Source organism: Carcharhinus amblyrhynchos, chromosome 6 (assembly GCF_965287045.1).
Source record: "Carcharhinus amblyrhynchos chromosome 6, sCarAmb.v2.hapA, whole genome shotgun sequence".
Lineage (NCBI taxonomy): Eukaryota > Metazoa > Chordata > Chondrichthyes > Carcharhiniformes > Carcharhinidae > Carcharhinus > Carcharhinus amblyrhynchos.
In genome coordinates, this window is record NC_137329.1 from 113,055,808 (window position 1) to 113,080,555 (window position 24,748).

The 24,748-nt window shown below is 41.7% G+C and overlaps 1 protein-coding gene and 1 long non-coding RNA gene across 2 annotated transcripts; one reads left to right on the forward strand and one right to left on the reverse strand.

Annotated features, from left to right (window-relative positions):
- The first annotated feature begins 43 nt into the window (after positions 1–43).
- On the forward strand, positions 44–20,942 carry LOC145344232 (uncharacterized). Its single transcript, XR_013886845.1, has 4 exons — positions 44–95; positions 19,534–19,608; positions 19,719–19,839; positions 19,990–20,942. It is a non-coding gene; the product is annotated as an uncharacterized LOC145344232 (long non-coding RNA).
- yeats4 (YEATS domain containing 4) lies at positions 8,659–23,119 on the reverse strand. The gene is made up of 7 exons (XM_080191231.1): positions 22,055–23,119; positions 17,896–18,015; positions 15,882–15,948; positions 14,215–14,309; positions 12,518–12,610; positions 12,066–12,153; positions 8,659–10,466 (listed from the first exon to the last, which is right to left on the reverse strand). Exons 1-7 carry the CDS (start codon positions 22,103–22,105, stop codon positions 10,297–10,299), a joined length of 684 nt encoding a protein of 227 aa, XP_080047357.1. The 5' UTR covers positions 22,106–23,119; the 3' UTR covers positions 8,659–10,296.
- Positions 23,120–24,748: the final 1,629 nt, after the last annotated feature.

The following is a 24,748-nucleotide window of genomic DNA, read 5'->3' on the forward strand; positions in this document are numbered from 1 at the left end:
GCGTCCGGGTCAGAGGGCGAGGGAGGCGGGGCCCGGGCCCGGGCCCAGGGGGCGAGGAGGCAGCCGGGGCCCGGCGGTGCCCGGTGCTCAGCCAGGTATTTTTTTTTGACAGATGTGAGGCCGCCAGCCTCTACCATCCTCCCAGGCAGCGCCTTCCAGACCCTCACCACCATCTGGGTAAAAAAGGTTTTCCTCACATCCCTCCTAAACCTCCTACCCCTCACCTTGAACCTCTGTCCTCTCATGACTGACCCTTCAACTAAGTTGTGGTGGGTGACTTTAACTTCCGCCATATTGACTGGGACTGCCCTACAGCCAGGGGTTCAGATGGAGAGTAATTTGTTAGATGTTTCCAGGAGGGCTTTTTTTGATACAGTGCGTTGACAGTCCAACCAGGGGAGCGGGCCATACTTAAAAAGTAAAGTTTATTTATTAGTCACAAATAGGCTTACGTTAACACTGCAATGAAGTTATTGTGAAAATCCTCTGGTCGCCACACTCTGGCGCCTGTTCGGGTACACTGAGGGAGAACTTAGCATGGCCAGTCCACCTGACCAGCACGTTTTTTTCACATTGTAGGAAGAAACCAGAGTACCTGGAGGAAACCCACACAGACACAGAGAGAATGTGCAAACCCCACACATAATGTGGATGTGCAGGCGTTGGACTGGGGTAAACACAGTAAAAAGTCTGACAACACCAGGTTTTAGTCCAACCGATTTATTTGATAGTAAACTCACAAGCTTTCGAGGGGACTCCCTCTTCGTCAGGTGAATGGAGAGTTCTGGCCTCGGACAGAGCATATAAAGCACAGACAGTTTAGAGATTTCAGTAAAAAGTCTGACAACACCAGGTTTTAGTCCAACCATCTCTAAAATCTCTAAACTGTCTGTGCTTTATATGCTCTGTCCGAGGCCAGAACTCTCCATTCACCTGACGAAGAGGGAGTCCCCTCGAAAGCTTGTGAGTTTACTATCAAATAAATCGGTTGGACTAAAACCTGGTGTTGTCAGACTTTTTACTGTGCAAACCCCACACAAACAGTGACCCAAGCCAGGAATCAAACCCAGGTTCCTGGTGCTGTGAGGCAGCAGTGCTAACCATTGTGCTAACATGCTGCCCATGACTGAGTAGACTTGGTTTTGGGGAATGAAATGGGCCAGGTGATCGATGTTTCAGTGGGATAGCATTTTGGGCTCAGCGACCATAATTCCATATGGTTTCGGGTAGTCATGGATAACGATGAGTGGCCTTTGAGTGAGGGTGCTTAATTGGATGAGGGTCAATTACATCCAAATTAGACAGGAACTGGGGAATGTGGATTGAGAGCGGCTGTTTGAGGGCAATCTACTTCTGGCATGTGAGAGGCTTTTAAAGGCCAGTTGATTGAAGTGCAGGACAAGCATGTCCCTGTAAAAATTAAGGATAGAAATCGCAGGATTTGGGATGACAAGGAAAATTATAAGCATAGTCAAAAGGTAAAATAAAGCATATGATAGGTCTAGGCATCTAAAAACTGATGAAGTCCTTGAGAAGTGTGAAGTCAGGAAAGAACTTAGACATGGAATTAGGAGGGCTAAAAAGGACTATGAAATGTCTTTAAACAAACAGAGCCAAGTAGAATCCCAAGGCTTTTTACACATATATTAGGCGCAAGAGGGTAGCAAGAGAAAAAATAGGCCCAATCAAGGACAATGGAGGCAAGTTAAGTGTGGAGCCACAGAAGTAGGTGAGATCCTTACTTTGTATCGGTATTTACCGGAGAGTAGAATGGGACAAATGGGCTTGCTGCTAGTTAGAAGTCACTGTATCAGAGGGCAGTTCAGAAAATGCCAGTAGAGGCACAGAGAAGCTGTAGGATACAAGTGAATAAAGCCTGGAAGGGCAGCAGGAGAGTGGGAAAGATGATGATTACCAAAGATTCGGGATTTATGAATGTAGGCAACCCCAAGATGGACAAAAGGATGGATATGGTTTCTGGAAAGATAAAGAGGAAAAGGAGAAATTAAAGTGTTATGCTCAAATCCATAACTGCAGCAAAACACAAATGCAAATGGACCCTCTAACTAAGATGCATAGACTTGATTATAGGCAATGACAAATTGATGTCTAGGTGCATAAATAGGTGTTAGGCAAAATATATAAAGGCAGAGTATTGGGTATGAATTCAAATAGTTAAATGTTTCCTTAGGCAATATTGTTAAAAACTGTTGCTAATGGCTGTATCTCCCCATGGAGATAAGGGAGCCACTGACGCCTGTGGATAACTCCCAGGAATCAGAGTTAATAAATATGCTGGTAGGTCGAAAGTGTTGCAAAGTTGATGTTGAAAACATGTTTATGTCAACTGCTGGTGAAAAAGGCTATTGAGACAATCTGACAGAAGAAACAAGCACAGCCTTCCCTGGTCTGATTCTGGATTCGGAATTAACACCTTTTTCTGCTGCTCAATTCCAGAAGTTATACTGGGTCTTTCCCAATGTTGGAGTCAACTTTTTGCCACTGTCACTCGGTTTACTCCAGGGTATTCATCACAGCTGGCCAACATACAACATGGTTAAAACACATCTGTAATTGTCCGCTTAGTACCTATTTAAGTGGTTGATTAGATTTTTCAAGATATTATAGATTAAACTTAAAAGTGAAATGCCTCAATGGCTAACTTGCTAAATGCATCTTGTGGAGCAGCTTGACATTGAGACAAAGCCAGCATCCCTAAGTTAGACAGGTAAAGAGATATGAAGTTGGGAGTTGAAATTGCAGTTTCAATTCCTGACAGTATTCAATTGCCTCATGCTGAAAAATGGGTTTTATGGATTAGTTCGGGGCAGCAGGGGGATCAGCTATGACATGCCTTCTTCTCTCTCATGATAAAACTCCTGCTTGCACTCATTGTCTGACCTCACATACATGGAATGGTTATTCTGTGAGGGGCTTATGACTCATGGAGTCATATTTTAAAGTTAAAGTTTATTTATTAGTCACAAGTAAGGCTTGCATTAACACTGCAATGAAGTTACTATGACATTCTCCTAGTCACTACACTCTGGCACCTTTTCAGGTCAATGCACCTAACCAGCACATCTTTCAGAGTGTGGGAGGAAACTGGAGAACCCCAAGAAAACCCACACAGACACGGGGAGAATGTGCAGACTCCACACAGACAGTGACCCAAACTGAGAATCGAACCCGGGTTTCTGGCGCTGTGAGGCAGCAGTGCTAACCACTGTGCTATCGTGCCGCCCACATGATTCTCAGCATGTTTCAATGTCTTCTAAAAAAGAGGACAATTTCAAATCATTTTTAAAAATGTTTATGTAATGCTTAAAGATTTATTTAACAAAAGAGTCTGAACTATATTGGTCCAAAAAATACTCCTGTTAAATCAGCATATTTATGTCAGATAATGAGTTTGAATCAATAAGTTTATCTTAGCTGATGATGTATTAGATCAAGAAAATTTTCAAGTATTATTCATACTCATTCTACTTAAGCTTTTCAGTGTGATTATTTTTATGAAGCTGTTGCACAATTTTTCTATAAAGCAACAGTATTATTAGGCTAAACTCATAATGCCATTGTGGTTCCCTGAGGGATTAGTTTCTTTTTATAAATTATATTTAGTGACTATATAATCAGACTTGTCATTAAGAATGCCAACCATTCATTTCATTTAATAATGATTAGTTTTGATACATGACACTTAAATATAAACACAGCTCCATCAGTTTGAATGACCTTGCAATTCCCCTTCAGAATACTAATGTTTTACAATTTTATGTGTGATGTGCTCTGATCACTCAGTTCCTCTCCACAGCTCAGAAATTCCAAGTGTTATAATCCTTTGGAGAAACCAAAATAATCAAATTTACCCAATGACCTCCAAGTGATGAAATTACCAACAAGATTCCACGTTTAGTAGCTTTTACTTTAACATGAATCAGAACTGATGCAAATTGCACATCAATTAACAGGCAAGTAATATTCAAATAAAAAGGTACATTTCACTTCAACTAATCTACACAACAAAGGTGCATCTTATGCAACAACAAGCATTTGCATCACTCCCTGCACAGATGTAGCGTGCCATAACTCCATAGTTCCACAATATGCTGTTCCTTATTCACCCAGCGTAGCTCAGCTATCATATCCATCAACTCAAGAGGTTTCACTTGAGTTTCATAGGTATTATTATTGTAAGCAAGGCACACTTCTCAAGTCCTGATGGTAAATCTTTGCAGAGTTCCTTTTCATACAACCAACTAATAACATCATAATTTAGCCATTTCAAGGAAAGCACCCAACTCTTTAACATCTCTAAACTATTCACAGCTTTCCAGATTTTGGTCTTTTTAGCCAGCTTGCACAGTGTCCCCTAAAAGCTCCTATCTTTTATATCAAACAGAAAAACTGACCTGTTACTGAGGGTGATTTGCTTATTCTCAATTTTACCATGTGTTCTTTCTGTCTTTATCTGTGTACTGATCGCCTTCAGCCTCCAGCTCCGCTGCTTACAGCTCTCCTTTGTGTTTGCCAGCCACGTGGCTACTTTCTTAACTTCTTTCCTGTTGGTACTGTTTCCAGGTTAAGAGGTGCCAGATCATATGGACCATTTACCTACCATTATCCAAGATTATAGCTGATACGTTTACAAGTGATGCAAATACACAGAAGCCCTTTCAAACGTTTCTTAAAATAAAGAATCTCCAATTCTTTTGAAGAAATTTCAATTTTTTTCTTATTGTACTACTTTTGGGTCAAAGATTGTCACACACAAAATTGAAATAGTTACTTATTTCACGTTAGTTCGGGTGCACATTGGCCTGATGATGTGATAGGTTAGTACACTGACCTTTGTTGAGAATATCTAGATACTGCTTCATGTATTTTATTTGATCATAGAATCCTACAGTGCAGAAAGAGGCCATTCAGCCCATCAGCACTGACCACAATCCCACCCAGGCCCTACCCCCATATCCCTACATATTTACCCACTAATCCCCCTAACCTAAGGATCTCAGGACACGAAGGGGCAATTTTAGCATGCCAATCAACCTAACCCACACATTTTTGGACTGTGGGAAGAAACCAGAGCACCCGGAGGAAACCCACGCAGACACAAGGAGAATGTGCAAACTCCACACAGTGGCCCAAGCCGGGAATCGAACCCAGGTCCGTGGAGCTGTGAAGCAGCAGTGCTAACCACTGTGCTACCGTGCTGCCCATCCACGGTGCTATCGTGCCATTTTAATATATAACTTTTGTTTTTGGGAATTAAAGTCTTAATTGTAGAAAATGGGATAAATGCAATTAATGCAAGCTTGGAACCACATTAACATAAGAGGTTAACAGCCAGAAAAATAAATTGTAAAACAGCAGGCAGGCTTACTTGGCTAAAGAAGTGGAGATGGGACATCTACACTCCTTGCAGTAATGGCAGAAAGATGTTTTTGTTTACAGAATTAGAACTAAGTAGTTTAAAAGCATTCATTGAACAGAGGGTGGTGGGTGCCTGGAACACGTTGCCGGGGAACTAGTGGAAGCAGATACGATAGTGATTTTTAAGGGGTGTCTGGACAAAGTAAAAAGTCTGACAACACCAGGTTTTAGTCCAACCTATTTATTTGATAATATTCTCACAAGCTTTCGAGGGGTTACCCTCTTCGTCAGGTGAATGGAGAGTTCTGGCCTCAGACAGAGCATATAAAGCACAGACAGTTTAGAGCAGTGCTCCTACCACTCACATTATCAGCCACTTCAGGTCTTGAACAGCAGGTTAGGTGTAAGGATTCGCATTTTAATCAGTAATCTCTAAACTGTCTGTGCTTTATATGCTCTGTCTGAGGCCAGAACTCTCCATTCACCTGACGAAGAGGGTAACCCCTCGAAAGCTTGTGAGAATATTATCAAATAAATAGGTTGGACTAAAACCTGGTGTTGTCAGACTTTTTACTGTGTTTACGCCAGTCCAACGCCGGCATACCCACATCATGTCTGGACAAATACATGACTAGGATAGGAATAGAGCGATATGATCCCCAGAAGGAAAGGAGGTTTTAGTTCAGTTGAGCAAAATGGTTAGTGCAGGCTTGGAGGGCCGAAGAGCCTGTTCCTTGTAATTTTCTTTGTTCTTGTTCTTTTAACCCGGAAAAGTAGTAAAATCCATTCACTTCAGCAGATCCAAATTGTAAATGAGGAATCATTAACCTAAAAGTCAATTTGAGGCTATGTCATCATGGAGATGGGTGGAACTTAGGAACATTCTCTGGTTTTAAATTATTAAGGTATTTGCAAAGAGAATTGTTTGCAGTTTGGACCGAGTGTGGTTTGCAGCTCACTGAGAGAAGATAGCCTAAGTAAATGACAGATGGATCTGCATTATGAACAGAGTAAACATCTTACATTTCTGGGTTTCAGTTTGTCTGGAGTGAAGGGATGAAAGTCTCCCTTAAATTTTAGGAGCTTCACAAAAAAAGATTTGAACAGAGACGCTATCCATGTTCTGAGTAAAGATGAACCATGGCCCAAAGCCACCAGTCATCTGGCATTAATTGACACACAATTCATTATCTCACTTAGGAAGATCCAAAAAAAACCCTCGTGCAGATATTGCTTATCTGAGTTAGGATGTGTGATGACGAGACCATTTGCATCTGGTTGTGGTGTATCTGACTGAGGGGACTCAAGAACATTTGGTGTCAGAAATGACATCGTCATTTTTATTTCTGTGGTTTGCTGATGCACTATTTTTGTAACAGTGTTGGGAATTTGAGAGATCATCAAGACCTTCATTTTTAAGAAAAGGAATTCTGTGTATATGTTTGTTTTGTATCTTTTCTATTGTTCTAAACAGTTCTAGTTACTGTCATTTTAATACTCTGTTCTGCCTCTCAAATGCTAATCTGTTTGTCATCAAAGACACCCCACCAAAATACCAACTTTTATAATCTTGCAAGTACAAATGTCCATTCAGAAAACTCTTCTGAACCTGCATCAATTTAAAAAGTGAAACTTTAAATATCTGTCACAAGTACAAATCACTCAGTGAACTTTTGAAAACAATGGGGGTGATTCTCCCATCCTACGGCACTGCATTTTTAGCACAATGGACTGGGAGAATCCCTGCATCTCCCAACACCAGATTTCCAGCTCATTTCCCTACAATTTGAATCTCATTAGCAGGCATGGGACTGAAGTCTCCAGGCCCACTAGCCTCTTTGCCTCCCCTCCCGCCAGGAGTATTTCACTCTAGCAGAATTTACAATGGCTCCCCACTTATGGGGAGCTGGTGGCCCGACCCCGCTGGAGTGAAGGAGGGGAATCCAGGTGTTGACACCTTGGCAGTGGAGGAGGGGGGAAGGAGATCGGGGCTGTTGGGTGGCGAGGGGGTGGTCAGCGTAGGGCCTGGACATACTTGGGGGCTTGCGATTGCGCTGTTGGGGGGGGGGGGGGGGAGACAGTTGCACAGTGGGTGATGGGGGGATTGTGGGGCTGCCCAATCAGGAGGTCAGAAGACAGGGGTTACTGTGCATGCGCTGATCTCAGCGCTGACAAATTGACACATGCGCAGTGGCCCACTCAACACTATGCTGCTGGCTTTTCCAGTGGGAACAGGATTTTCAGCGTGATTCACGTTAAAGCACTCTGCAGTACACAAGAGTGTGGGAGATTCATTTTGAAAATCCCGCTAAAAAAAACCAACAGGATTTACTCCAGTTTTTACGTGAATTCGACACTTAGAATATTTTGTGGGAGAATCGCCCCCTATATTTTTCAAACTGAATTTTCAGTCTTGCCATGAAGGCCAATGTTTGAAAGAGAACAACACCCTCTGGTGACAAAAGTCAGACCCTCATACTATCCAGTATTTAAATACTGGAGGATCAAAGAAAAATGTGCACTCCAGAATGTCCTCCCAGTGGTTAACTTCAGAATTGCATACTAATTTTTGAACAGAAGGCTTGAAGGGTAGGTATTTGGTGATGGAAGGGCTAGGAAGGTTAAAGATAGAAATATTACATGATAAAGTAGGATTTTGTGTAATTAATTAGGTAGCATGATTTTAATGAAACCATCTGAATATGACTGGTGAAATTAAGTGTTATACTGCAAAATACAAACTTTTGAAACCTCTTAAAAAAAATGTTAAATCAACTAGATTTGATTCAATATCATCCATGTTTGAAACAAAGTAATTTGTTTGCTTTAATGGGAAAATTCACATATCAAAATCAAATGTATAACAGTTGTACATAACTTGGTTTAAATTTGATATTAAACTGAGCTGAGAGATCAAGTTGCACTGACTAAAACATTAAACATTTAACTATAATTTGTATGCAGTGGATTATTTAATAGACTCTTCCCTGAACTCCGCAACTTCAAAGCTGCTTCCAGAGTATCTCTGACCTTCAGGCTTAAGTAAATTAAAAAGGAAAGCTTCATAACTGAAAAATATTTAAAAATTAATAATTTTACATGTTTTTGCAAGATTGCCAAGCTAATCAGTTTGTTAAAACATTAGCAGCATATTTATTAACATGGTACAACCATACAATCCATATTGCTCTATCTGGGCTGTCTTACAAAGAACTTTGAGATCAGCAATTGAGCAATACTGTTTCCAGAACCTGTCTTCGCAACTGCCACCCCCCCCCCCCCTCCCACAGTAGTCAACTCCACAGAATGACCTCTTGCTTAAAATTAGTTTTGAATTCAGCCTATTCAAGCACAGGCCATGTCCCCTGCTTCTCCTGCTTTGGACAAAATGAAATAACTTATGACTCACATCATTTAGCCTCTTCAAAAGCCTGAACAAAAGCAGTAATTCAACACCGCTCAACCTATTTTCTAGCCAAGAGCATGCCAAATTTATATCATTACTCCTCATAACCTTCCATGTTATGGTTGTTTCTTTTATGTGCCTGCAATGCAATTTTTGCATTGTGGCAATATAATTGTACACAATATTATAAATCATTGGCATGAGCATGCTTAGAAAGTGGCAGCATTACCTCACTCAGCTCAATATTGACCAACTAATGCACCTGAGCATCCAATGTGACTTTAGTGCCAGATTACTGTAAACCCAGAGCTATGGCCTTTTTTTTGTGTTGCTGTCAGATTCTACTTGAGAGTAAGCTACCCTTCTTTTGGTCTATTCATTGAACATGATTTGAATTTAATGGCAAGAAATTGTCTTTTCCTCTCTCTCGCACCAAACTAGCATTTGTGTGGACAGTCAACAGCGATCAATTCTTACTCAAAATCAAATTAAAATTTCCTCCAGAAATTAAATATGAAGGAGCCAGACAAGGAAAACAGCTTGTCAAGTGCTTCCATTTGAAGAATCTGAACAATACCTTTGGAACTGCGATACTAGGGGACAGAGGAGATGCAGTGCTGCCTCACAGCACCAGGGACCTGGGTTTGATTTCTGGCTTGGGTCGCTCCCTGTGTGGAGTTTGCACGTTCTCCCGTGTCTGCAAGGGTTTCCTCCGGCTGCTCCGGTTTCCTCCCACAGTCCAAAAGGTGTGGTTAGATGCTCCCTCAGTGTACCCAAATTGACCCCAGAGTGTGATGAATAGGGGATTTTCACAGTAACTACATTGTTAATGGAAGCCTACTTCTGACACCAATAAACAAATAAAATCAGGAGCTTTTTTATTTTTAAGAGGCTTTGTTGGTGGAGGCACATAAAAGGTGTACATTAAATAGAGAAAGAACCTAGCAGATGTTTTCCCCAATAACATATTGAAAATAAAAAGTGAACTGCTCTGCAACTTCACATTATCTTACTTACAAAACCATACAGTTCACTGAAAGATATAATCATACCACAGAGTATTATAATGCATAAAACGTAGGATCAATTCTTTCCTCAAGATCACTCTAATGCATTCATACGCAAGTTTAAAGAAAAATTGATTTATTTAGACATATGCTTTAAAAATCAACTTTAACACCTTAAATATAAAACATAAAAAAAATGCATACACAGGAAGTCCACATACAAAACAGCCACACTCTTTCCCTTTTCCTCTTTGTTGGACAATACTGTTTGGATAACCAGTTAGCTTCTTCAAGATAGGGTTCTCAAGTTAGGTGTAAACGAGTTCATTCCAAAATTAAAAACAAAATAGTTCTGGATTCTCCAAAGTATAATTTGATTGAATAATTTGACCTCCAGTCATTCAGCAGACAATGCAGACCTTTGCTTTATAAAGAGCAAAACTATCCTCGGCAAATGTCGTTAAATCCTTCTGAAAGATTTCTAGTTAACTTAATAGGTATTTTTCAAGTTTCTTTTCCCTGATCATCATCTTCAATCTTTTTGATTTCACTCTTTAAATAGTTGATGGCTTCGCGGCTTGCTTTCAATCTTTCCTTAAACTCTGCAATTTCAAAGCTGGTCTTCTTCTTGGCAGCTTCCAGCTTTTCCCTGGTTTTCACCTCAAGCTCTGCAACTAAAATAAATACAGCATACTTTACCATTAATTCTACAAAACTATGACATTTAGATATTTTCTATATTTCACTTTTGTACAGGATTGCTGACAGTTATTTAAATAGTCACAAAATTGCCAGTCTAACTATTTCCCTGCATTTCAAAGCTCCTTCTTCAGTAGCTTTGAATTTTTGGGTGAATTATACATTAAAAATAAATTGTCTTTGGACTTGGATTCCATCTATGAAACAGTAAGAAATCTTAAAACAATAAATCATTCAGTTTCAAATCAAGCTGAAAATGAATGACTAGTATATTTCATATGGATATACTGAAGCATACAGCAGGTTTTAATGATCTTAAATTAAATGTTGTTCTCGGGGGAGCAGGGTTAAGACACATTGTTGGCCCAGATTAGTAGAAGCTTTACTCTCCAGCTGGCCTGTGTTATACTCAACTAGGGAATGCTTGGCATCAACACTGGTTGAACAATCATGGTACTGATTACCCTCACAATAGCCGGTCTTTACACAGCAAGGCCCCAAAAACTAGGTTAAATGATCAGTTAATCAGTTTAGTCAGAGTTACAACCTAAGAGCTGGATCTTGGGATTGGATTAGATAGCTCTTTTCCAGCTGGCACAGGCACCAGGGTCGAAGAGCCTCTTTCCTTTGGACTGAGCATTGATTAGCCAAGATAACTTGCTGCTCTTCTTCAGATAACGCATTGGGAACTTACATTTTCAAGTTTATTTATTGGTGTCACGAGTAGGCATACATTAACATTGCAACAAAGTTACTGTGAAAATCCCCTAGTCACCACACTTTGGTGCCTGTTCGGGTACACTAAGGGAGAATTTAGCATGGCCAATGCATCTAAGCAGCATGTCAGACTGTGGGAGGAAACCGGAGCACCTGGGCACAGACACGGGGAGAAAGTGCAAACTCTGCACAGACAGTGACCCAAGCTGGGAATCAAACCCAGGTCCCTGGTACTGTGAGGCTGCAGTGTTAACCACTATGCCACATCCAACTGAACAAACACTCAGAGCTTCAAATCAATGTGCGATTTAAAAGGCAGTGCCGCTGACAGTGTAGCACTTCCTGTACTGCACTAAAATATCAGCCCTGCTAATGCATTCATGATCATTCGTTTGGAAAGGTGGTGCAGTCATGCTGAGCCAAATAACCTCCACCTCCTGCGCTGTTACAATTCTGTAATCAACTGGTCACATCAGTCTTTATCATTTACGATAATTTGGAGACGTTCACCTGTGTCACACCTACTAATATAATGCCAATTATTTTACAACTATTTCATGCAGATAGCTCTGTGTGCAAAGAACTTTGAGCTTGCAGTATTTGATATTCAGGCAGTACGTTAAATAGTGACACGCTAAACAAAAATACATAATTGACTGTGAAGCACTTTGGAACAGCAGAAAAAAGACTATTTCTCTAGTTCTGGACAGAGAAATACAAGTCTTTTTTCTGCTGATAATTACAGACAGCTTTCTGAATTTACTGGAAGAAACATTGTAATTTTTAAATAAGATCCTGATTACATCATTGAACATTTTATTTAATTTAACTATACAAATATATTAACACGACCTTACACTCAGTTTCATGCTTGTAGGCTCCAAGTGTCAATTGCCGAGATGTTGTCAACAACTGTTGCATCATTGCGGTGGGATCTTGAAAAATCTAGATCCAAAAGTAGTTAAATGCAATAAATTTTAAGTCAGATTATCTGAATTTCGTAGTTGAAAACTGAAGATATTGAGCTTACTTTTTAGTCACCTAATTATGAAAGATTGTTTTATTTTTCTGAGTGTGTACTTTGAAAGAGTAAGATGTTTCAAACTCAAGGTCATCAACTTTTGTATTCTGACAAAATTAGGAGGGGGTTTCCGAGAACCGTGCAATATTTACAGGGAACTCTCAGCCTCACAAAAAAAGTTTGAAAACCACCACTGCAACCCTTTAATTTGAATAAATTGTACTTTTATTGAATTGGTGAAGAATCTGTGAATTCAGTAACCCTGCAAGAGCTCCTTCTTGTGCTTACCATTTCATCATAAAATTCAGACACCACAGTTTTTTTGCCCAACATTACATTACTGTCAGATTGAAACAGTTTCAGCAAATGATAGAGTGTCACCTGTTTAATAGAAAGAGCACAGTAAGTTACTTAAATACAGAACATTTGAACAATGCAATGCAAACCAATAAAATGAGATGTCACCCAGGAGTTAATACACACAGTCAGAAAGTTCAAGCCTTTATGTTGAGGCGTAGATTAATGAATTGATTCTACAGTAGGTCAGGCAGGTCCTTGTTGTAAACCACTTTCAGCATTGTAAAACTGTGCAAGCACTGGGTTAAATAGACGTACTTAGAAACCTAGAATCCTACAGTGCAGATGGAAACCATATGGCCCATCGAGTCCACACTGGCCACAAACCCAACCAGGCCCTATCCCCATAACTCCATGCATTCACCCTAGCTAGTACCTCTGACATTATGGGGCAATTTAGCATGGCCAATCCACCTAAACCATACATCTTTAAACTGTGGGAGGAAACCGGAGCCGGGAGGAAACCGGAGCCAGGAGGAAACCTACGCAGACACGGAGAATGTGCTAACTCCACAGAGACAGTAACCCATAAGACCATAAGACATAGGAGCAGAATTAGGCCACTCAGCCCTCCGAGTCAGCTCTGCCATTCAATCATGGCTGATATTTTCCTCATCCCCATTCTCCTGCCTTTCCCCCAAAATCTCTGACCCCTTTATTAATCAAAAACCTATCTATCTCTGTCTTAAAGACACACAATGACCAGGCATCCACAGCCTTCTGCAGCAAAGAGTTCCACAGATTCACCACTCTCTGGCTGAAGAAATTTCTCCTCATCTGTTTTAAAGGATTGTCCCTTTAGCCTGAGGTTGTGCCCTCTGGTTACAATTTTTCCTACCAATGGAAACATCCTCTCCACATCCGCTCTATCCAGACCTCACAGTATCTTGCAGGTTTCAATAAGATCCCCCCTCATCCTTCTAAGCTCCGAGTACAGACCCAGAGTCCTCGACCTTTCCTCATACAACAAACTCTTCATTCCAGGGATCATTCTTGTGAACCTCTTCTGGATCCTTTTCAATGCAAGCACATCCTTCCTTAGATATGAGGCCCAAAACTGCTCACAATATTCCAAATGGGGTCTGACCAGACCAGGAATTGAATCCGTGACCCTGGAGCTGTGAGTCAGCAGTACTAACCACTGTGTCTTCCTGCTGCACTCAACAAGCATGATCTGGTATGAAATATTCAATTACTGGGGAAGAATTTCAATGGCGTTTATCCCATATTCAAGCAGCAACTTTGACCATTTCTCTGTAGTTTCAGCTGAAGTTACAGAATGGGAAAATATCCCACTATCTTTAAAGACAGATAGAGCATAATTTTAGAGTAAAATGGACTGAACTTTATCCCGAGCCCTGACCTTTCCTCAGTTCCCAATCTCACAGTGATTGCTACCACCCTGTAGGAAGATACCTCACCTATACTCTGCCTCTTCTGGGCATCAGGGAAGAAAATCAAAAGAGGAGTTGTGGCTGAGACTGTTAGGAGAGTGAAAAGGCGGAAACAGAGACATTTAATTTCCAAAAAGCCACGTTGCTGTACTTAGGATACAGCATCTATAAATGGTATTGATTGCTACCAAGATTTTTGTTAAATCTGAAATTAGGAATGTTCTGGTTCCTTACCGGTCTTTCATTTGGATCAATGAAGAAGATTTTGATTATAATTTCAAATTCACCCCATCCCGTTTCAGTGATTTCATATGGTGGTTTAGTAACAACTGGAGAAGGGAGAAAGAAAGGTAAATCAACTTTTCAAAATACGTTTCACATAAACCTACTAGATTGAAGCATTCAACATATAGAGCAGGATAACCACAAGATAATATATCTTCATCTCTACAAATCCATTGAAAGTTCATAAATCGCCTTTTTAAAAATTTATTCTGAGGACGCAGATGACAGCAAGGCAGTATTCAATACCTATCACTAGTTGCCTGAGGATATTAAAAGCTACATTAAGAGGGACTGAAATCGCATGTTGGCTGGATCCCTTTCTTCAAGGGCATTGTTGAACCAGTTGAATGTTAAATGATGCCTGTACCTCATGCTAGCTGACAAATGACCAGATTTACTGACTCCAATTTCCTATCTGTGATGGGATCGACACTCATGACCTCTGGGTGGTTAGTCCAATATCATAATCACCAAACCCTCCTTCCACAACAAGTCACACGAGGTAGGAGCAGTGAACTGCTTGCTCAGAAATGTGTCCAGTATTTCCTTTTACATTCAAACTGTGAGACATCAGCCAAGCTTCTGCATTACATGAGAAGGAATCCTTTCATCCTCAAAATACAGCGAAGTGCTGAAGCGCACAAAATTTTTGATTTGGTTATATTTTTATAGTTTGTTTTTAGAAACTATACACAACCAGGAAAGACAAAAATCACTTATCATTATTAAAGATTTTTGAAATCACAAGATTAGATGCATCTGTGTGCAGCTCAGGGGATATATATATTATATATAAATAAATATAGGTTGGCATGGTGGCACAGTGGTTAGCACTGCTGCCTCACAATTCCCAGCTTGGGTCACTGTCTATGTGGAGTTTGCTTGTTCTCCTCATGACTGCATGTGTTGCTTCCAGTTTCCTCCCACAGTTGTAGGGACGTGCTGGTTAGGTGCATTGGCTGTGCTGAATTCTCCCTCAGTGTGCCTGAACAGTGCCAGAATGTGGCAACTAGGGGATTTTCACAGTGGCTTCAGTGTGGTGTTAATGTAGGCCTACTTGTGGCTAACAAAAAAAAACAGCATGCTTTCTGTCCAAACTATATTCATGGCAAAACTTAATATCTACTAACACCTTAATACAGGGATCTTGATTAGTCCAGAAGGCCCCACAGATCACAGTAACCACAATTTTAGATGACTGAACAATTTTTATTGTGCACAGTTATCTTTGAGTATCCAGTTCTGGCAACAGATTTACAAAAGGGTGGTGAATCTCTGGAATTCTCTGCCCGTTGAAGTGGTGGAGGCTGCCTCGCTAAATATTTTTAAGAAGCGGGTTGATGGGTTCTTGATAAGAGAGGGGATTAAGGGTTATGGGGAGAGGGCGGGAAAGTGGAACTGAGCCACAACAGATCAGCCATGATCTTATTGAATGGCGGGGCAGGCTCGAAGGGCTAGATGGCCTACTCCTGCTCCTATTTCTTATGTTCTTATGTTCTTATTATCAACCTGTGTTTTCAGATGCTGATGAAGCTGGATATTTCCAGCATTTTTTTTACTGAAATATATTTGGCAGAATTGTAAAAATTTAAAGATGTATTTTTGCTTAAACTTGCCTCTCAGAGGATTTCCGTAACTTTCATGCAGCTTGAACTGAATTTTCTTTACATATGCAGACATATCCTGCACAAAAAGAAATATTTATGCTCATCAGGTTGGTATCTGACAGTTAAAAGTAGTGGTAAAGTAACATGAAGATATGTATTACCAACACTCTGATCATAGAGTGGGACTTAAACCCATAACCTTATTAAGCAGTTGTGAGAGTGCTGCCAAAGAACAAAGAAAATTACAGCACAGGAATAGACCCTTTGGCCCTCCAAGCCTGCACCAACCATGCTGCCTATGTGAACTAAAACCCCCTACCCTTCCAGGGACCATATCCCTCTATTCCCATCCTATTCATGTATTTTTCCAGACGCCCCTTAAAAGTCACTTTCGTATCTGCTTCCGCTACCTCCTCTGGCAGCGAGTGCCAGGCACCCACTACCTTCTGTATATAAAAAAAAACTTGCCTTGTACATCTCCTTTACACCTTGTCCCTCGCACTTTAAAACTGTACCCCCCGAGTAAGACTCTTCCACCCTGGGAAAAAACTTCTATCTAACTGAGCAACATAAGCACAATGACTAGGCAGCAAACCAATGACTCCCTTAATCCACGTGACTCAGCGACTAGCTGTTTAAGCTCAGAGCTCAGAATACCCCAGCCTTGGTTATTTTCATTAAGTTGAGATAGCCATTTTAAACAACATGGCCACTTGTTGCAGCTCAAGAGCATTTAGATATTGTGCTATTTTAACACCTTTGTTTTAAGGTAGCGTAAAGTAGGAGCACGAGTTGAATTTTGCTAGGTAACTCAGTTACTCACTCTTAGCTAGAAGAATGAAATGTATACAGCAGATATTTCAAAAGCCACTGAGAAATATGCATAATGCAAGTTTCCTTAGGATGCTAAGTGAAGTTTATGCCTTGATATTAATGGAATAGAAATTTTATAAACCTGGAACAGTCATAATTTGATTTTCTGGTGAGTTTTGTGCCAGGCTCTAATCACAAACGTGAAGCAGTATCAAAATCAATTGCTTAAAGTAACATAAAAGCAAAACTTTTAAATTAAAGAAGATGAGCTATCTATTATGTTAAGAGACTACAAGTAATCTAGGAACCAGGTTTGCAGGCCCACAGTTCCCTACAAGTGGCAATACAGGTACCTAAGGTGATTAAGGCGGCATATGGCGTGCTTGCCTTCATCAATCGAGACTTTGAATACAGGAGTTGGAAAATCATGTTGCAGCTATATGAAACCTTGGTTAGGTTGCATTTGGAGGATTGCGTGTAGTTCTGGTCGCCACACTATCAGAAGGACATGGAAGCTTTGGAGAGAGTGCATAGTAGGTTCACCAGGATGTTGCCTGGTCTCGAGGGTGTTGACTATGAGGAGAGATTGAATAAACTAGAATTGTTTTCACTGCAGAGATGGAGGCTGAGAAGAGACCTTATAGGAGGTCTACAAAACTATGAGAGGCATAGATAGGGTGGATAGTCAGAGGCTTTTTCCCAGGGTGTAGGTGTCAATTACAAGGGGGGGGGGTAAAGATTCAAAGCAAGAGGGGGAAAAATTTAAGGGCGATATGCGGGGATGTTTTTCACGCAGAGTGGTGGGTGCCTTGAACATGCTGCCAGCGGTGCTGGTGGAAGCAGGCACATCAACAACATTTAAGAGACATTTGGATAGGTACATGTACAGGGAGGGAATAGAGGGATACAGATTGAGTAAGGGCAGGTTTTTTTTTTAAGTTTAGTTAGAACGTCATGATCCACACAGGGTTGGAGGGCTTTACTTTCCCTTGTTCTCTTTGATCTAATTACATACTCTACTTTCCTCCTTTCAATGGGCCAAAAGGTAACTTCATTATAAGCCTACTTGTGACACTAAAATATTTATAGGATCAAGAGAAACCAGAGTAAGGTATGATACAACAATTTATAGATTATGCTTTACAATGTGTTCCATACACTGTTACTGTATTTCTAATATACATACCAAGGACTAAATAGCAGAACTCACTTCATTCCTGTATGGTTTTACATACACTGTCCACTGATGAGTGTGCCCATCTTCCTCTCGTTTCTTTCCAAAATAACGAGCAACATTTCCAAAGACTATCGGTTTAACTATTGTGACACCCTGGAGAAGTACAAATATTAAATTACGTTTTAGTTTCTCGATGTTTTATGAACATTAGGGAACATTGAGCTTTTCTAAAAAAAAGTACAGAAAAGAATGCAAGGAAATAAAAATTTCAGTATTGAATTGCAGCAAGCAATGCAGAGGAACAAATTAAAGGCAGTTCACCCCTCAATCACTAAAGCAGCCTTTCTCATTGAGAGTGAATAAACTGCATCTTACTCAAGAATATCTCCCATCACAGAACAATTACAACAGTCTGATCAAAATCAAGAGTTAGTGAACCACAGATGCAAAGCTGCAGCAATTTGCAACACTCACCCGAATCCAAGAATTAAACTTTGACCTGTAAATTAGATTGTGGTCGCTAAGGGAACTGTGCAATGAGAGTTAGAGTGGGAAGATGGAGCTGCAATAGATGGTCAGCCATGATTTTGCAGAATGGCTAATCATGCTTAAAAGGGCCAAATGGCCCACGTTCATTCTTATTTCTGATGTTCTTCCTTAAAGCACTCTTAGGAGGAAGCGCATATATTGAATTGAATGCACTGAAGTTTATTTATTAGTCACAAGGCTTACATTAACACTGCAATGAAGTTACTGTGAAATTCCCCTAGTAACCACAGTCCAGCACCTTTTCGGGTCAATGCACCTAACCAGCACGTCTTTCAGAATGTGGGAGGAAATTGGAGCACCTGGAGGAAACCCACACAGACATGGGGAGAACATGTAAACTCCACACAGACAGTGACCCAAGCTGGGAATCAAACCCGGGTCCCTAGTGCTATGAGGCAGCAGTGCTAACCACTGCCGCCCTTAGTTAAGCTTATGCCCTAAACTCAGCTTTGTCCTGGCCTTGATTTTAGGTTGGACACCTGGGCAGCATACTGAAGGCACTTGTGGAACCATGACCTAAGCAAGAGTCAGACAATATTAGACACGCTGTCAATTGCATGCCATCCATCTGTACTGTGTGGGTTCAAGAGCTTCACTTAGCACAAGTCAAGTTTATCAGGTCTAATAGCTAGGAGTCATCACTGCGACCGCCCTGGCCTAGGTTATTTCCTTGGTTAGCAAATGAGGCTTTCCAAGAAGACATTTTTTTCCCCCTGGGCAGTACAGTGGTTAGCAGCACTGCCTAGCAGCGCCAGGGACCCAGGTTCAATTCCCAGCTTTGAGACACTGTCTGTTCTCCTGTGTCTGCGTGGGTTTCCTCTGGGTGTTCCTGTTTCCTCCCACAATTCAAGAAATGTACTGGTTAGGTTGATTGACCATGTTAAAGACCCCCTAGTGTTAGGGACAGTGGCAGGGCAAATACATGGAGATACGGGGATGGAATCTGGGTGGGATTGTTGTCGGTGCCTCCTTCGGCATTATAGGGACTCTATACCTAATGAGTCAAACGGCTTTCTTCTGTGCTATAAATGTCTATAATTATCTTGCCCCTACACCAAAAGACTATATGAATAAAAACAGACCAACGCATATTTAAAAAAAAAACCCTTATTCACGTTTCAGGAACACTGGGAAGTACCTGGGAGCCTGGTTGACGATACTATTTGCAGAGGTCACTGCTTGCAACAGAGCCATAATGTAAAGGAGTTTGATCAATGGAGAGAAGATATCTTTAAACTTCACATCACAAAACATACATCAAGTTCATTTCCAAATTTTCTAAAATTTTGCCTTCTGATTACTACTAGCAAGCTCTGGAAATGCCGCATAACGGATTCCATAATATCAGACCAAATTTATCAAGAGATTGCACAACTACAAACAAGAGGTTGTTCCGCCAAGGAATGACAATGGTGACGTTGGGGAAAGGTGAGAGAAATTGCTGAACCAATACTTTTCAACAACGCTCACAAAATTTAAGAAAAGAAATTACAGAAAGGTAATAGCACAGGAATTTTATAGTAAACAAAAATACTTGTGCTGAATTGTATACCAACTTTTACTTATGTTGTCTTACAGGGGTTCAGCAGAAATTCAGCAACACTGAAACGGTGGTTCAAAAGGAAAAAGCTCAAGAATCCCTGGTCAAGGGATATTTTTCACAGTTCACTGGACACAAACCAAATCACAAAGGAGTGGGGGAAGGAGGACAAATGTGGATGAGGGTGCGCCACCAAGTTATGGACCTATAAACTTGACTTATACAATTATCGGGTAAATGCTAAATCGTACTTCTATTGGGTAAATGCTAAACCATACTTATAACTATTGGGTAAATGCTTTAAAATTTTAATGAAGGACAGTACACAGGAGCATCACAAATGGTGAGGTGGGGATGGCTGCTGAGCTATCATGGGAGAATCAGCATGGTTTTAGAAGTAGGAAATCATGCTTGACTAATGTAATGTAATTCCTTGAGCCAGTGACATAACTAGTTGATGGGGAAGGAAGTAGTCAAGGTTATCTATCTGGATTTTAGGAAAGCATTTCACACTGAGCATAACAGACCAATAAATTAGTAAAGGGTGAGTCCCCAAGTTATTAAGCAAGTATTAAAAAGTGAATTCCTGGCAGTGTGGATGGTCACCATTTTAAAATGTCATTGTCATCCAATACAGAGTGTGGATGTCTTAAATCCCTGTGCATCTTTGAAACAAAGGCCACATTGCCTGTTTTGATCCCTTGCATCCCCATTACAAGGTGCCAGTAAGTAAAACATCTAGTTCTGAGGTGAAAAATTGAGATTGACTAATAATGCAAGTTTAGCATGTCGTAGTTAAGAAGGGGAGGTTCACCAAAAATAAAACATGATTTTTTTGGGGTACTCAAAATTAGATCATCCTGTACATCGAGCCACCTTATTCACCACTACTACAGTATTATGACTTTAACTGTTGTAAGCACTTCCTCAACAATGTATTCCAGCATTTTCCTGACAACTGACGTCAGGTAAACAGGCTTGTAGTTCCCAATTTCTCTTGCCAGCAGTGCCATTTTTGTCGAGCAAATATTGAAAGATCAGCTAGCTCTTTTAGAAACCTAGGATGAAGGCCATCAAGTCCAGAGCCATTTGTTGGCTTTCATTCACTAATGTCCTTTAGGGAAGGAAATCTGCCGTCCTTAGTTGGTCTGGACTCCATGTGGCTCCAGATCCACAGCAATGTGGTAGGTTCTTAACTGAGTGGGCAATAAATGCTGACCCAGCCAGCAACTCCCATATCCCATGAACAAATATTTTTAAAATCTCACTAATTTATCTTTTGCGTTTTCTTTACTAATTGAGATCACTTAAATTCCTATGCCACACGGATTGCAACAGCTGAAGATGGTGGTCCACCATCACCACCTTCTCAAGTGCAATTAGAGATGGGCAACAACCCATTTTCCATTAAGTAACATAAAAAGCTAATTAATCCTATCTTATTATACAAAATATGATCTAAAATAGCCTCTTCCCTGCTTGGTTCCACCACAATCCAAAGTGTCAAATGTTTACAGACAGCACCAAATGGTGACCGTCAGTATAAATGTCATGATGCTTTGTGGGGTCAGACAGAGGAGAGGACATGTCTCCTTTTCTTCTTGCTCTGCAACTTTTCGTTCAGTTCACGTCCAACCCTGGTTGTCCCTTGTGTTGCCTTGTCCTTGTATTGTGGCTTTTTGTCTTCTTGTCCCCATGGAGTTTAGTTGCTAATAGTAATGGCAGATGAAACCGAGCATAAGGTTATGGAGATGTGTGTATGAGTTTGCAGGGTGGGTAGAGGTTTAAGTTTATAATTGTTTGGAGATATTCACCCTGTTTATTACCCCCACCACCCTCCCCCCCCAAAGGATGGGCAACGCAAAAGATGATCATTTAGTCCAAACAACATAGACCATGCATTAAAAAAAGTGAAATATTTACAATGCTGCCCGACTTCCAACAAAAGGAGTCACTCTGGCAGTTTGCAATGCCGCCTCTGAGCGTTAATAACTCTTAATGATTGCTGTGAATATATTTTAGAAACATTCAGACTTTCCCCTGTTTGCTGTGGGCAGAAGGGGGGAGAATTAGCTGCCCGCCAGCCTGTAAGGACTCTTTTACCTTCACTCTCCCTCCTGAGTCAGGACCGAATTCCGCCATTCTCTTGAACATATTGTTGGAGCGGCGCCGCTTCCGGAATCAGACCCGAGCCCGCGGTTTCTCGCCACCAGCGGCTGGAGCCACTAGGCCGCAGCGGCCTCCCCGCCCTCGCCTGGCCCAGGCCCGGCTTACCGCTACCCTCCCACTCCGCTGCTGGACCCCGGGGGAATCCGGCCCCGCTTCCCCTCGCTCCCGCCAACACTGGTTCTCCTCGGTGACACGGAACGAAGCCGCACCGCCCGCTCCCCGTCAGTAAGCCTGCCCTTTAGGCGCCACCGGCTTCACTCCCTCACCAAAATGGTTCCCGTCGCCCTTCCCTCATCAGCATGGCGGACGCACCTTTCCCCATTCCTCCAGCCCTTGCCCTTATCAACATGGTGGACACTCGCGCCCTCACCAGCATGACAGACGCATCAACTCGCCACGTTTCCCTCACCAACATGGAGGATGCACGACTCGTACCCGTATCAATATGGCACACACCTACTCCTCCCTCATCAAGATGGCGGATGTGTCCGTCCCCTCTATTACGTCAGTGTTCTCCATGCTCTCAACCTGTACTGAGGAAAGGCCATTAACCTAAAATCGCAACTCTGCTTTTCTCTGCACTGTATTCTACCGAGTACTTTTTAAAAAAAATATATACTTTTAGCCCCCATTTTCACCAAAGTGGTAGATCTTCCTCCTTTCACGTAGCACCGCACTTAGCACTCAAGCACCCAGGGCTCCGGCTTCAATTTCAGCCTTGGGTCACTTCGCCCTGTCTGCTCCAGTTTCCTCCCACACTCCCATGTGCAGCTTAGGTGGATTGGCTATGCAAATTGCCCCTTATTATCAAAAGATGTCGAGGTTGGATAGATTAGTTATAGTAAATGTATGGGACTACAGGAATAGGCACTGGGTAAGATACTCGTCAGGTAATTAAGCACTCCATATACATATACTGTAAATTCTGGTCTATGTGATAATTAACATTCACACCGCACAATGATCATTCAGCAAGAGAGAACAATGGCATTCAATGCCACTACTAGAACATAGAACATTACAGCGCAGAACAGGCCCTTCGGCCCACGATGTTGCGCCGACCAGTTACAAAAACAATGACCCACTAGCCTATACCAATCCCTTTTCGTCCATAAACCTATCCAGAGATCTCTTAAACGCCCCCAAACTAGACGCATTTACAACTGCAGCAGGCAGGGCATTCCAATCCCTCACCACCCGCTGGGTAAAGAACCTACCCCTGACATCCGTCCTGTAGCTACCCCCCCTTAATTTAAAGCCATGCCCCCTCGTGCTAGCTTTCTCCATCCGAGGAAAAAGGCTATCACTATCCACCCTATCTAAACCTCTAATCATCTTATATGTTTCAATAAGATCCCCTCTTAGCCGCCTTCTTTCCAACGAAAACAACCCTAGATCCCTCAGTCTCTCCTCATAGGACCTCCCCACCATACCAGGCAACATCCTAGTAAACCTCCTCTGCACCCTCTCCAACGCCTCCACATCCTTCTTGTAATGCGGGGACCAGAACTGCACACAGTACTCCAAGTGCGGCCGCACTAGAGTAGTGTACAGTTGCAACATTACACTGCGACTCCTAAATTCAATCCCCCTACCAATAAACGCCAAGACACCGTACGCCTTCTTGACAACCTTATCTACTTGATTCCCAACTTTCAGGGATCTATGTACACACACACCTAGATCCCTCTGTTCATCCACACTATTCAAAGTCCTCCCGTTAGCCCTATACTCGACACATCTGTTGCTCCTACCAAAGTGAATTACCTCACACTTCTCCGCATTAAATTCCATCCGCCACCTCTCGGCCCAGCTCTGCAACCTATCTAAGTCTCCCTGCAGACTATGACACCCTTCCTCACAATCTACCACACCTCCAACTTTGGTGTCATCAGCAAATTTACTAATCCACCCAACTATACCCTCATCCAGATCATTAATAAAAATTACAAACAACAGTGGCCCCAAAACAGATCCCTGAGGCACACCACTCGTAACTGCACTCCATGATGAATATTTACCATCCACCACCACCCTCTGTCTCCTATCTGATAGCCAATTCCTGATCCAACTTCCTAGATTACCCACAATCCCATACATCTGCATTTTCTGCAGAAGCCTACCATGGTGAACCTTATCGAACGCCTTACTAAAATCCATGTATACCACGTCAACTGCCTTACCCCCATCCACCTCTTTGGTCACCTTCTCAAAAAACTCAATAAGGTTAGTAAGGCACGACCTACCCGCTACAAAACCATGCTGACTATTTCTAATCAATTCATTACACTCCAAATAACTATAAATCCTATCCCTAATAATTTTTTCTAAAACCTTGCCCACAACAGAAGTAAGACTCACCGGTCTATAATTCCCGGCAAAGTCTCTGTTCCCCTTCTTAAACAATGGGACAACATTCGCTATCCTCCAATCCTCCGGGACTACACCAGAGACCAATGACGACCTGAAGATCTGAGCCAGAGGCTCTGCAATCACCTCTCTAGCCTCCCAGAGAATCCTAGGGTAGATCCCATCCGGACCAGGGGACTTATCTATTTTCAGCCCCTCAAGAATTTCCAGCACATCCTCTTTATCAACCGTAATACTGTCTATTTTACACCCCTGCAA

What these genes read in the sequence shown, in the direction of transcription:
- yeats4 (XM_080191231.1), bottom strand. Translation starts at nt 22,105, where the DNA reads ATGTTCAAGAGAATGGCGGAATTCGGTCCTGACTCAGGAGGGAGAGTG. An exon ending in ACTCAGGAGGGAGAGTGAAG is followed by an intron (nt 18,016 to 22,054) that starts GTAAAAGAGTCC and finishes GTACTTCTCCAG; the next exon opens with GGTGTCACAATAGTTAAACC. An exon ending in TTACGGAAATCCTCTGAGAG is followed by an intron (nt 14,310 to 15,881) that starts GCAAGTTTAAGC and finishes TCCCTTCTCCAG; the next exon opens with TTGTTACTAAACCACCATAT.